The sequence below is a fragment of the Octopus bimaculoides genome, chromosome 25, assembly GCF_046866305.1.
Source record: "Octopus bimaculoides isolate indiv1 chromosome 25, ASM4686630v1, whole genome shotgun sequence".
Lineage (NCBI taxonomy): Eukaryota > Metazoa > Mollusca > Cephalopoda > Octopoda > Octopodidae > Octopus > Octopus bimaculoides.
Genome location: NC_142952.1, coordinates 30,681,981 through 30,697,181, shown reverse-complemented (window position 1 = coordinate 30,697,181; position 15,201 = coordinate 30,681,981). Strand labels below are relative to the sequence as shown.

At 38.2% G+C, this 15,201-nt stretch overlaps 1 protein-coding gene across 4 annotated transcripts in view; it reads right to left on the bottom strand.

Moving 5' to 3' along the window:
* The window catches only part of LOC106877111 (uncharacterized), a 36,294-nt gene that overhangs the window by 4,822 nt on the left and 16,271 nt on the right, over positions 1 to 15,201 (bottom strand). For all 4 annotated transcript variants that reach the window (XM_089342076.1, XM_089342077.1, XM_089342075.1 and 1 more), the window contains 4 exons: positions 9,862 to 10,367; positions 8,734 to 8,777; positions 3,556 to 4,114; positions 1,421 to 1,467 (listed from right to left, as the gene is read on the bottom strand). In XM_089342076.1, coding sequence (XP_089198202.1) covers positions 1,421 to 1,467; positions 3,556 to 4,114; positions 8,734 to 8,777; positions 9,862 to 10,367 — 1,156 coding nt within the window. The remainder of the gene's footprint in view (positions 1 to 1,420; positions 1,468 to 3,555; positions 4,115 to 8,733; positions 8,778 to 9,861; positions 10,368 to 15,201) is intronic.

The following is a 15,201-nucleotide window of genomic DNA, read 5'->3' as shown; positions in this document are numbered from 1 at the left end:
ACAAGGCTTTGGTCGGCCCGAGGCTATAGTAGAAGACACTTGCCCAAGGTGCCACGCAGTGGGACTGAACCCGGAACCATGTGGTTGGTAAGCAAGCTACTTACCACACAGCCACTCAATATATATATATTAGGCCTCACAATCACTGTGACTACTAATCTGACTAAAGCTGACTCTTTCGATGTTTCCTTAAATTCAAACTTTTGCTCTTATAAGCTGTATCGTAAGCCAAACAAGAAGCTCTCGTGTTGGTGGGGAGGGACTCAACTCTGGAATTGATGAAAGCTAAATTAGATGTTGCACAATCTTTTGAGCCATACATAAAAAATACTTTTTGCTCAGCTGCAGCTCTTATAACAGCTCAGTTGTGGCTGTGTGGTAAGAAGCTTGCTTTCCAACCACATGGTTCTTGTTTCTGTCCCACTTTGTGGCACCTTGGGCAAGTGCTTCCTACTATAACTTCGGGCCAATCAAAGCCTTGTGAGTGGATTTGGTAGACGGAAACCGAAAGAAGCTAGTCGTATGTATGTATATATATATATATATATATATATATATATATATATATATACGGTTTAAGCAACATATTACCTGCCTCTGGATGCCCTCTTCCCAAGACGGTACCTATACAGGTGATCCTCAGGAGTGCCTCCGGATTTAAACATCCCCTGGTTGCTTGGATGCTTCAGACTACCCCTGAAGGATCGAGGCAAACCTACCACTTACCTATATATATATATATATATATATGGTTTAAGCAACATATTACCTGCCTCTGGATGCCCTCTTCCCAAGACGGTACCTATACAGGTGATCCTCAGGAGTGCCTCCGGATTTAAACATCCCCTGGTTGCTTGGATGCTTCAGACTACCCCTGAAGGATCGAGGCAAACCTACCACTTACCTATATATATATATATATATATATATATATATATACATATATATATGTATGTATGTATGTATGTATGTATGTATGTATACATGTGCGTGCGTGTACCTTTGTGTCTGTGCCTGCCCCACCCCATCACTGCTTAACAACCAGTGTGTTTACATCCCCATAACTTAGTGGTTTGGCAAAAGGGCCCGACAGAGTAAGTTCTAGGCTACAAAAATAAGATCTGGGATTGATTTGCTCCACTATAATCCTTCAATGCAGTGCTCCAGCGTGGCCGCAGTCCAATGACTGAAACAAGTAAAAGAATAAAAAGGATATGTGTGTGTGTGTGTGTGTGTCTATATATAAATCTGTGTGTGCGTATGTGTGTGTCTATATATAAATATGTGTGTGTATACACACATATACATTTGTATATACACACACAGACAGGCTCTTAAATATAATATAAATGTACAGACACATGTGTATGTTTTCCCTTTCAGTATAAAGTACGAAACATGGATGAATCCACTCACTCACCTCTATGCCGTTCCTTTTCTTTGTCGCGCTTTTGCTTTCATCAGACTCTGAGCAGGAAAAAAAAAAAAAAGCAAAAGAATTCATTATCATCACCCCATAATCAAAAACTGCCATCTTATACACATGCACACTCACAAACACACACATACAACACATATGCATGTTTGCTTTTGTATATACACTGTATTTCAAATTATTAACAACATAACATTTTAAAAATTTTATATGAAAACTCATCATCATCATCATCGTCGTCTAACAACCATTTACCATGCTGGCACTCTGCCTCAGAAGCTCAATGGAATAACAAGCGGGCCATTGATAATGGTTTTGTCAATATCAGAACTGTTCAGATATGGTTCCAAAGCTCTCATTCAGATGATAGCCTTGAAAATAGACCAAAGGGTAGGCCAAAATCAGTTATTTGGCATGATGGATTCAATGCTTTGGTTGAATAAAAACCGAGAACAAAAGTTTGGAGACTTTCATCAGAACTCCAAACATCTTGCACAACTGGTTTTGGACAACCTGTAAAAAAATTGGAAAAGTCAAGAAAACGGATTGGTTTGTTCCACATCAACTGAACGAGATTCAAATAAACTAGACGCCTCGAAGCGTGCTCCTTATTGCTTTCTCAACTTGTGATGAGAAATGGATACTCTCTGACAACAGTAGAACAGGACAGTGATTAGATGCGGGAGAGTCACCTAAACACTACCCAAACCCACCATTGCACCCTAAAAAGTTAGTTGTCACTGCAAAGGGAGTTATTCGTTATTCATTTTTGCAACAAGGAAAAATGGTAACAGCAACATTGTATTGCCAGGAAATTGATTTTATGCATGAGAATTTGAAGAAGAAGCAACCCAGACTAGTGAATAGAAATGGCCCAATTTTGATCCATGGTAATGCATGTCCTCACACTCCTCAAGCTATGATCCAAAAGCTGCAGAGCCTGAATTATGAGATTTTGCAACATCCTCCCTATTCCCCTGATATCTCTCCTACTGATCATAACTTATTTAAGCATTTTGAGCTTTTCATAAGCAATAAAACATTCTTTAATAGAGCAGAGGTAATTGAAGCATTCAGACAGTTTATCACAGCAAAAGATGAATTTCTTTTTTAAAGATGGAACATATGGCAGAGAAATGACGGGTAAACACCATAGATGAACATGGGATTATACTTTCATTAAATAAATCAGTTCTCTAAGATTTCTGAAACATTCGGTTACCTTTCAAATACAACATTCCATGTGAAACAACATAATAGTTTTAAAAGAAAATTTTAAGATGCCTCTGATGAGATCCCAATAAGGTTCGAAAATCGATTAAGGTTGTTCATCATCTTTTTCAGTCTGCGGAGAAATGGCTAAAATTTGCCCTGTATATAATTATGTCCAACCCATGCTAGCATGGAAAGCGGACGTTAAACAATGATGATGATGATGTTAATAATTTGGAATGCAGTGTGTGTGTGTGAGGGGGGGGGGGGGAGGTACAGACATGGTTGTGTGGTAAGGAGTTTGCTTTGCAACTATATGGTTTCAGGTTCGGTCCTACTAAGTGGTAGATGGACAGATGGATAAATGGATGGATGGATGGATGTGTGAGTGTATGTACATGCATACATAAAGGTTTTCTTGATACAAATAGAAGTGTAAAGAGGAGAAAAATTGAAAAAGCACATGGAGACTTTAACAAGATTTGCATTTACTTAACAGGTTTCACAATCACTTGATTTTCAATAGTATCATGAGATGCAAGGAGATAGAACTATGCCACATAGCACCAGGTCTTTCCAACTTGTACTATATTTACTTTTTGTAAAATCATGAAATTCTAAAAGCATGCATTTCCTTTCATTATATGAGTGTGTGTATATACATATAGGCACATATATACAACAGGTTGTTTTGCAGTTTCCTTCTACCAAATACGCTCACAAGGATTTGGAAAACACTTGTCCAAAGTGCCATACAGCAGGACTGAACCTGAAACAATGCGACTGGAAAATGAACTTCTTTACCACAGAGCCGTACCTATTCACATGCATGTGTGCGAGAGAATGTGTGTGTGTGTGTGTGTGAGAGAGAAAGAGTGGGTGGGTGTATTTGTGTGTGAAGAAATTACCTTGTTTTCGCTTCTTTGCAGGGGACAGCAAATTGGCCAAATGGGGTTGATTAGTTTGCTTCAGGGCTTCTACGAACACAAAGAAAGCCTTATCCGGTTTGCACATGATTGTATCAATGAGTTTTTTATTCATGGACGCTCTTTCAGCTTTGATTCGGTCCTTTTCAGACATTGTTAATACATTCTTCGCCAACAAATGATCAGATACCTCATCCGGGATCAAATTCTGCACTAACTCCACACGGTTGACCTGCAGCCATTTCTTGTGTTCTTCACTCATCATCTTTACATCTTCGCTGTCTTCCGATTCATCAACAACTGATCCCGACTGAGGAATAACTTCACTGGGAAGGCTCTTCATGCTTTTCTCAGACACCTCTACATTGGCTGATGGACTCGGCAATTGATCATATCCACTTATTAAAAGATTATCTTTCCTTGGCTGGTCGATTAGAATATTCTTTGATCCAGCAGTGTATATCTCTCCCACTTCACTCTGCAGCTCCATTTTCACGATGGTCACAGTGCCTGTTTTAAGAGGGCTTCTGGTTTGGCAAGACTGAAAAATAACAAAAACAAACAAATAAAATATTCTGATGATGGTGGAGGGTGGAGGAGTGAAATGAAAAGTAGCTCAGTGGTCAGGTTCACTTCATTCAACAATTTAACCCAAGCAAATCAACGGCTGCACTGTTAGGAAGCGGCATTAGAACAACATGGCTTCGGGTTCAGTACCACCATGTGGCAAATTGAGCATGCGTATAAATTTATATGGAAATATCTACATGTGCATATATATATATATATATATATATAAATACACATACATGTATATATATATATATATATATATATATATATATTCTAGCAGGTGCGCTGAAAGTGTAGCTGCTAGAATAAGAATAGCCTGGGCAAAGTTTAGAGAGCTCTTACCCCTGCTGGCGACAAAGGGACTCTCACTCAGAGTAAAAGGCAGACTGTATGACGCATGCGTACGAACAGCCATGCTACATGGCAGTGAAACATGGGCTGTAACTGCTGAGGACATACATAAGCTCGCAAGGAATGAAGCCAGTATGCTCCGTTGGATGTGTAATGTCAATGTGAATACCCGTCAGAGTGTAAGTATCTTGAGAGAAAAGCTGAACATTAGAAGCATCAGTTGTGGTGTGCAAGAGAGACGATTGCGCTGGTATGGACATGTGGTGAGAATGGATGAGGATAGCTGCGTGAAAAAGTGCCACACCCTAACAGTTGAGGGAACCCGTGGAAGAGGTAGGCCCAGGAAGACCTGGGCTGAGGTGGTGAGGCAAGACCTTTGTACATTGGGCCTCACCGAGGCGATGACTACTGACCGAGACCTTTGGAAATGTGCTGTGCGTGAGAAGACCCGGCAAGCCAAGTAAGATCGTTGCCAGTGCCCCTGGACTGGTTCTTGTGCGGGTGGCACATGAGATGCACCATTTTGAGCGTGGCCGTTGCCAGTACCGCCTGACTGGCTCCCGTAGGATTTTCGAGGGAGATCGTTGCCAGTGCCCCTGGACTGGCTTGTGCGGGTGGCACATAAAAGACACCATTTCGAGCGTGGCCGTTTTCGTGCGGGTGACACGTAAAAGCACCCACTACACTCTCTGAGTGGCTGGCGTTAGGAAGGGCATCCAGCTGTAGAAACTCTGCCAAATTAGACTGGAGCCTGGTGTTGCCATCCGGTTTCACCAGTCCTCAGTCAAATCGTCCAACCCATGCTAGCATGGAAAGCGGACGTTAAACGATGATGATGATGATGATATATATGGGAGAATGTACGAAAAAACAACAACAGACGAGGGCAGGTGGTGTAAACAACAAAAGGATGTATTAGTATGACGCTCAGGAATACGGAAAGTCTTTAACGTTTCGAGCTACGCTCTTCAACAGAAAGAATATGGAGACAAGGAGAAAAAAAACACGGAGAAAAAAAATTGAATAGTGTTCGGTCAACGGTCAATCAGAGCTATGGCTGACCGGAAGTTACACATACATGTATATATATATAATACACACACACACACACACGCAAGTATACGTATGTAAATACATATACACACACACATATATACATACATATATATACATACATACAGATACATACATATATACATACATGCACACACACATATATATATACATAGACACACATGCATATATATAGACACACACACATATACATACATCCAATTAGGCCATACAAAATGCATTTCGGCTTCGTCTGGGGAAGAAGGAGTACTGATGCTATTTTCATTAGTCAAGCATCTGCAAGAGAAGTAATTAGCTAAGAGTAAACCATTACACCTGGAATTTGTTGATCAAGAGAAAGCCTTCGACAGAGTGCCCTGCTGTGTGATATGGTGGGCTTTGAGTAGGTCAGGGATAGACGAGTGGGTGATACAAAGACGCTGTCAGTAAGGTGAGAGCTAACGAGTACAGCAAAGAATTTAGTGTACAGGTAGAGGTTCATCAAGGCTTAGTCTTTACTCCCCTCTTGTTCATCATTGTCCTCCAGGCCATAACAGAGGAATGCAAGACCAGCAGCCCCTGTAAAGCTATTATATGCTGATAATATGGACCTCATAACAGATTCCATATCAGAGCTTGATGAAAAATTCCAAGTGTGGAAGCAAAACCTGAAATCTAAGGGCCTTGAGGTTAACTCAGCAAAGACTAAGGTCCCAGTAAGCAAGAAAACTGACATGACTCTACCCACCTCTAGTAGGTGGCCCTGTTCAAATTATAGGAAAGATGTAGGCAGGAACTCAATAAGGTGTACCCAGTGTAAGCTACGGGCTCACAAGAGGTGCAGTAGGTTAATTGGAAGACTATCAGAGGAGATACTTTGTATATGTGGAAGACATACAGGATCCGCAAAAACTTTAGAGACTCTGGGAACTGATTCCCTCAAATGCTCTGGTGGCTTATGAGAGGGAGTAGATAATTTAGATGAAAAAAGAAAAGGGCACTGGGGTCAATTCATTTAACTAAAATTCAAGGCAGTGCCCCAGCATGACCACAGTCTAACGACTGAAACAAGATAAATACACACATTTATATATATATATATATATATATAGATATGCAGGGCAGGGAATCGTCAATTAGTAATAAAATTAATAATTAACAATTTTGCCGGGTAGCTCAGTATGAAAAAACCTTTTTCGGTAAAAAACATTTATAATCATAAATATATAGGGATTGACAGTAACCTGCTTCTCCAACATACTGAGAATTCAGAAATAGCAGTCAAAGAACTACTGATTTCAAAACTACAAATTATTACTCTAGATTGATAGCGATATTTTTGATACACACAGAACAAAAAACAGTAGAGAAGAGTAAAAAAACACTTGCCTTTAGTTAATTTAGTACGATCGTTTCACAGTTAAGAGTAAATAATACTCTATTCTGATCTTCAGCTAAATATTCTAATAAATTTGTTAATGTCTCAATAACTCACGTTAATTTTGACCATGTGAACATCAATACCACGTGAGGAAGACGTTAAGAAATTTATCGGCCAGTAAGTTCAAAATCCCTCGCCCTAATGAATTTCAATTCAGTGTGCATCAGAAATAGTCCCGCATAGGAAAGAGACTCGTACGAATTCCTGTGGTTTAACTATCCACCTTAGAGTTATTATTAAAATATAGATATGCAGGGCAGGGAATCGTCAATTAGTAATAAAATTAATAATTAACAATTTTGCCGGGTAGCTCAGTATGAAAAAACCTTTTTCGGTAAAAAACATTTATAATCATAAATATATAGGGATTGACAGTAACCTGCTTCTCCAACATACTGAGAATTCAGAAATAGCAGTCAAAGAACTACTGATTTCAAAACTACAAATTATTACTCTAGATTGATAGCGATATTTTTGATACACACAGACGGGACTATTTCTGATGCACACTGAATTGAAATTCATTAGGGCGAGGGATTTTGAACTTACTGGCCGATAAATTTCTTAACGTCTTCCTCACGTGGTATTGATGTTCACATGGTCAAAATTAACGTGAGTTATTGAGACATTAACAAATTTATTAGAATATTTAGCTGAAGATCAGAATAGAGTATTATTTACTCTTAACTGTGAAACGATCGTACTAAATTAACTAAAGGCAAGTGTTTTTTTACTCTTCTCTACTGTTTTTTGTTCTGTGTGTATCAAAAATATCGCTATCAATCTAGAGTAATAATTTGTAGTTTTGAAATCAGTAGTTCTTTGACTGCTATTTCTGAATTCTCAGTATGATGGAGAAGCAGGTTACTGTCAATCCCTATATATTTATGATATATATATATATATATATATATATATGGTGGTTGTCTACTCCTTAAACAGAGTTTGACCACCTCCTGCACCTACACCTTAGCCCTTTCATGGCGTCTGATGTGGCTTTTTAAACCAGACAGTGTTTTGAAAAAACACCCACACAGATTGCACCTCTGATTTGCACTACCAATACCTGCAAGTAAGTTCTGCTCATTGTGGATCCTAACATGTCTTTTAAGACCCCCATTGGATTTGCAAACCCTCTGGCACACACCACATTCAAACGTGTGCACAGACATATAATCAGAATAGCTGGATGAGGTTTGTTTTCCATGGGTTCGCAGGTGAGATTTGAGGCCAGCCAAGGACAGACATGGTCTGTCACAGACTGTGCACACAAAAAGGTCCTTGTCATTCACCTTCTCAGTCTTCACCTTTTTCCTTAAATGTCTCTTGAGCCCTGCTTGCATCATCCTGGCCTCTTCAAATGCTTTCACACCACTCCACATACATATATATATTTATTTATATATACATATATAAGCTGATGATGAGCAAAGACTCAGAAACATGTCCCTGAATGCAGGCTGGGCTGGCTGGAGGAGTTTGTCTCCCCTTCGTAAGGATAAGGGCACAGAAAGTGTGTCAAGGCCTAATAGGAAGTGGTCTGGCTTCCTAGGGCTAAACAGCAGTAGTATATTCCCTTATTGGGAACAACTACTTTATCGCATCACTACTGCTTAAGTCTCTCTGAGAGATTTAGAAATTCGTTATTTCTAATATATATATATATATATATACACACACGCACTTCTTTTCCATATTAGTATAAATTATGAAATACTTCAGAATGAAATCAACTGACTCACCTGCATGACCATTCTTTTTGCATTGGCATTTTCTCCACCAGACACTGAGTAGAAAGAAAAAAAATTATCATCAACATCATCATTATCAGCAGTAGTAACATAATCAAGTGAACTGACATCACATACAAACACACTGACTTCTACATATACACACTCATATGATATGTGCTTACATAGGTGTGTGTGTGTGTATGTATTTATGTATGTGTATGGGTCTGTGGTATGTAGTTTGCTTTCCAAGCATGTGATGTTAGGTTCAGTCCGACTGTGTGGCACCTTGGCTCTGTGATTTCTATTATAGCCGTGGCCCAAACAAAGCCTTCTGGGTGGATTTTGAAAACAACAGAAAAGAACCTATTGCATGTATTTATATATGTATACACTAATATACACGTGTCTGTGTGTGTATACATATGTACATACATAATACACATACACACAGGTTTGTGTTCCATTGAGTTAAGATCAACAAAAAAATGTCCTCCATCTGCTTGAAGATAAATATCATTTAATGTATAGGCGCAGGAGTGGCTGTGTGGTAAGTAGCTTGCTTACCAACCACATGGTTCTGGGTTCATTCCCACTGCGTGGCACTTTGGGCAAGTGTCTTCTACTATAGCCTCGGGCTGACCAAAGCCTTGTGAGTGGATTTGGTAGACGGAAACTGAAAGAAGCCCGTCGTATATATGTATATATATATATATATATATATATATGTATGTATGTCTATATGTTTGTATGTCTGTGTTTGTCCCCCCAACATCGCTTGATAACAGATGCTGGTGTGTTTATGTCCCCGTAACTTAGCGGTTCGGCAAAAGAGACCGATAGAATAAGTACTAGGCTTACAAAGAATAAGTCCTGGGGTCGATTTGCTCGACTAAAGGCGGTGCTCCAGCATGGCCGCAGTCAAATGACTGAAACAAGTAAAAGAGTAAAAGAGTATAAAGTATTAAATTGAGAGCCACTAAACATTTCTTGTCATTATAAACTCTGCCTGACATGGTTAAGCAGGTTTTATAATGACAAGAAACTACCTATTCACATGCATGTGTGCGAGAGAATGTGTGTGTGTGTGTGTGTGAGAGAGAAAGAGTGGGTGGGTGTATTTGTGTATGAAGAAATTACCTTGTTTTCGCTTCTTTGCAGGGGACAGCAAATTGGCCAAATGGGGTTGATTAGTTTGCTTCAGGGCTTCTACGAACACAAAGAAAGCCTTATCCGGTTTGCACATGATTGTATCAATGAGTTTTTTATTCATGGACGCTCCTTCAGCTTTGATTCGGTCCTTTTCAGACATTGTTAATACATTCTTCCCCAACAAATGATCAGATACCTCATCCGGGATCAAATTCTGCACTAACTCCACACGGTTGACCTGCAGCCATTTCTTGTGTTCTTCACTCATCATCTTTACATCTTCGCTGTCTTCCGATTCATCAACAACTGATCCCAACTGAAAAATATTCTTACTGGCGGCGAAGTTCTTCATGCCTTTCTCAAATGGCAGTTGACTGCCCGACATGCTCGGCAATGGATCGGATGAGTATTTTCGCAAGTTCCTTTGCATTAGTTGACTGACTGGAATTCCCTGTGGTTGATCTGACATTTTTTCACCGGTCAGGAAACTGTTCCTAATTTGGTAAGATTGAAAAATAGCAAAATAAAAATAAATATTGTAATGATGATGGTGGTGGATGGGGGGGGGGGGGTGAAAACAGTCTCATCACAAATATGAATTACAAAATAAAAAAAAAAGTCATTTTAATTGAAGTTGAGCTGTAATTTTACAATTCATACAGAAATTTTACCTAGAGTGTATATGTGTGTGTGTGTGTGCAAAAGAAGTTATTCTTATATATCTTTCTTAATTTCAAAAGAAAAACTTGTGGCGAACTTCAGCAATAATCGATAAGCCCCCAAGAACTGTGCGCACGTATTTGTAAGGGTGATCCCGTAATAAACATTTATGAAAATGTACAGATAAATAAGTTATGTTTACAGACCATATTTGCAATTATCTAATCCATCTCGAAAATCAAAGTTGGAAATAATTAGGAGAATAAAGTCCAAACAAAGAAACAATAAAAATGTCAAAAAAATCAGAAATAAGCAAAACTGTTGATTACAGGTGGAAGCTGTGAAAAAGATCTAATACCAATAGAAAGTTGGATATGTAAGAGAAAGTGGGAATATTTTTTCAATCCACATTATAAAAACAAATGTTTTCCACACCACCTTACAGCCGCAAAAATTTTGATTTAAAAAAAATCTCAGATTTGTAATCTCTCTAATTTTGTACGTGGATTAAAAACAAAATTGGTAAATTTTGATACCTTCACCCTGATGATTTTCCCTAAAGGAAAAAACTCGGATTTTTTGTCATGGAATCAAGTACCCTGACCTCCTAACGTGTGGAAAACCCCTTATTTTTGTTCTCAAAAACGGGAGGGTAGGGAATGCAAAAGCAAAGAGGTGTGGGTTCAAATCCCACGCATACGAGAAAACATATTTTTTCTGTCGAGGGCTTATATGCTCTGTTATTTACCTATTTTCTGTAGTCTTTGCGCGGTGATCACTTATAAGCTTTAAAGCTTATAAAACATTATTATTATTATTCACAGAATTGTAAAAATCGATGCTGCTTAACAAAAACCATCGCAGTCAGAGCACATGAAAGTTTGTTTGCAAAAACAAACTTTCAAACTAATCATAGTTCTTAAATCTGACTGAATGAAGCAGGTTGTGCGCCAGTGTGATGGTAGTATACTTGGCGCGAAAACAAAGAAGTGCAGGTTGGAAGTCCCATGAGTATGGGAAAACCTACTTCTTTTTCTGTCAAGGACTTATATGCCTCATTACTAGACTATTTTCTTTAGTCGTTACAAAGTGATCGCTAATAAGTTTATAAAATACGATTATCATTATTAACAGAATAAATATATACATGCATACACTACGACTTCAGAAAAATTATTTTCAACATAAAATACACACAATATAAACCCCTTTTGCACATCCAGAAAGAATGGTAGCCTCGATAACGTGTGACATCATTTTCTTTATCACGAGTCGTGTTCCATTGCAAAGTCTTGGTGGTTTCAGATTGCGGAGCAGTATAACAGGCGTTCCAACTTTAAGTGATAATATGTGGGGAGGTAGTCCTGGAGGCTCCAACGAATTGAGAAATTCAGGAGGATTGTTCACCACTTCATTTGTATCTGGAACTGTATCAACAGACTTGTAAGTTTGAAGATTGCCGGGAAGAGAATGCATCAGGTGTTGATTAATTTTTGTAACAGCTACGTTTTTTGGAGCTAATATTGCTCTTTCACATAGCCAATTGTGATTTTGGTAGTTTTGTTTAAAGTTGGGAAAGACTTTGTGTTTGAGGTTATCTACAGAATTAACAACAGAACAAAATGGCCGGAGGTCTGCAGCGAAATAATTTTACTCAACACTTTGCAAGTGAATCAGTGGAGGCAAAGATGCGTCTCATTTACTTGACAATTTATGCACCACATTGCAGAAATCACAATGTAAGTATATCTGAAAGGGTAGTCTTACACTGTTGTACCGTTGAATTACAAATAATGCTCATCTGTTATGTTCGGGTTAAAATTTCATCAACATCAAAAATATATGAATTTTCATGGGAGTTATGGCCGTTATGCAAATATAATTTCCAAATTTCATAAAGATCCATTCAGTACTTTTGGATAAGAAAACAAATTACTAACGTGTGTGTTTGTGTGCATGTGTATGTGTGTGATGGGTGTATATATGTATAGATATCTGTATGCATGTATATATGTGTACATATTACATGTACATCTCTCTCTCTCTCTATATATATATATATATATACATCTACACATATGTATACATATACATGTATGCATATAGATCTATATATATATATATCTATACATATACGTGTACATATACATCTATATGTATACATATACATCTCTCTCTCTCTCTCTATATCTATACATATACGTGTACATATACATCTATATGTATACATATACATCTCTCTCTCTCTCTCTCTCTCTGAAAGTATCTGTCATTACAGTATCGAAATGGTGTACGTATACATGTATATGTATACATATACATCTCTCTCTCTCTCTTTCTGTCTCTCTCTTTCTCTCTCTGTGAAAGTATCTGTCATTACAGTATCGAAATGTGATTGTTTCAGTTAGTGGAATAGTTTCATTTTTAAAGTGAAAGTATTTGACATGAGTGTTTTTGTTTCACTTTTGACATGTAATACTTAAATAGTGGAGGAGATATTATGTTGCCGTGGGCTCAAACTCTGCAAGAAGTTAAAAATTTTTTTGACTAAAACACAACTGGAACCCTAAGTAAGGCATGTGTAAAATTTGAATGAAATTGGTTGCGTAGTTCTTGAGTTTTAGGGATTCACACACAGAGACAGACAGACACACATTCTCATTTTTATATATATAGATAATGAACCGTGTAATCCACACTCTGGAAAACGCATTTCTGTAAAATGTTGAGAGCGGGGGGGGGGGGGACATTTCCGAGGGGTTCCCCCCCCCCCCAGAAAATAACAACGCCACACAGTAGACTTCTGTAATAATGCCCTTTATATAAATATAAACGAATAATTATATTCTTGGGAATAGAAATTTCCCTTATGAATTTTTTTACACACTGGCTTCTTGATAAATTTCTTGTAAAAGAGTTTTATCCCTTTTTGAATTTATTTATCAAATATATACACGGAATATATTCAATGTTGAATTTTTATTCCTGTCTCCACATGGGTACCCAGAAGCAACCCGGAAGTATTCCCGTTTCTTTGATGAAGATATATACAGATAAACTTCATTCCCTTTACTCTGTCGGATACGTAGTGTGTTCGTTTTTGGTGAGGTGAGAATTCTGTTTATTTATATATACTTTTGGGACAATACTGTGCTGATGAACGAAATCTAGATTCATTCTAGTAATCGCGAAATCGGCCGATACAGTTAAGTTTATTTAAAAGAAAGTTGGTCGCCTTCTGTTGGTTGTTTTTCCTCGCATTAGGTACTAAATGTGGTTATTTTGAGAAGTCCACTGTGTGGCGTTATTATTTTCTGTAATAATGCCCTTTATATAAATATCTATCTATCTATATAGATAGATAGATACATATATATACACATATATTATATACATACATCTATATATACACACACACACACACACATATATGCACATATATATATATATATATATATATATATATATATATGGGTGAAGTATATTTGCCACTTAAATGTGGCTGACCCCTAAGGGTGGATGTTACTGTTGCTTATCCTTAGGGGTCAGCCACATTTAAGTGGCAAATATACTTCACCTTGTCGTGCAGTTACTGTTAATACCTTGTTCAGAGATTTAACATTATATGTATATATACATATATATACATAAACAACCAAATTCTAATACTATATATATATATATATACTTTTACACTTTTACTTGTTTCAGTCTTTTGACTGCGGCCATGCTGGAGCACCACCTTTAGTCGAAGAAATCGACCCCAGGACTTATTCTTTGGAAGCCTAGTACTTATTCTATCGGTCTCTTTTGCCGAACCACTAAGTTACGGGGACATAAACACACCAGCATCAGTTGTCAAGCGATGTTGGGGGGACAAACACAGACATACACACACACACACATATATATACACATATACGACGGGCTTCTTTCAGTTTCCGTCTACCAAATCCACTCACAAGGCATTGGTCGGCCCGAGGCTATAGTAGAAGGCACTTGCCCAAGATGCCACACAGCATAAACACATATATACATATCATGTACAGGGTGTCCACAAAGTTTGGGTACATAGCATATACTTTTCTTAGACATTCGAGTGAGATCGTTGCCAGTACCGCCTGACTGGCCTTCGTGCCGGTGGCACGTAAAAGCACCCACTACACTCTCAGAGTGGTTGGCGTTAGGAAGGGCATCCAGCTGTAGAAACTCTGCCAAATCAGATTGGAGCCTGGTGTAGCCTTCTGGTTCACCAGTCCTCAGTCAAATCGTCCAACCCATGCAAGCATGGAAAGCGGACGTTAAACGATGATGATGATGATGATGATATATACAGTTACGTTAAATTTTTACAAGTGCACCTTTACCATAGGCGCAGGAGTAGCTATGTGGTAAGCAGCTTGCTTACCAACCACATGGTTCCGAGTTGAGGGGAAAAGTCGGATCTTGTGACTTTTCCGAAGTCCTCCACCCCCACTCTCTCCTGGAGAAGATCTTACCCACAAATTTTTTTTATACTCGTAATGTATGCCATTTGAAAAGTATTTCTATAAAATTTCATTGAAAAAAAAAAAACATTTCCCTAAAAGTTATGAAGGAAAACTCGGATCTTGTGAATTTTCCGAGCTCCTCTCCCCACCCTCACGTTTCGTTGCGCGCATTTTTTTT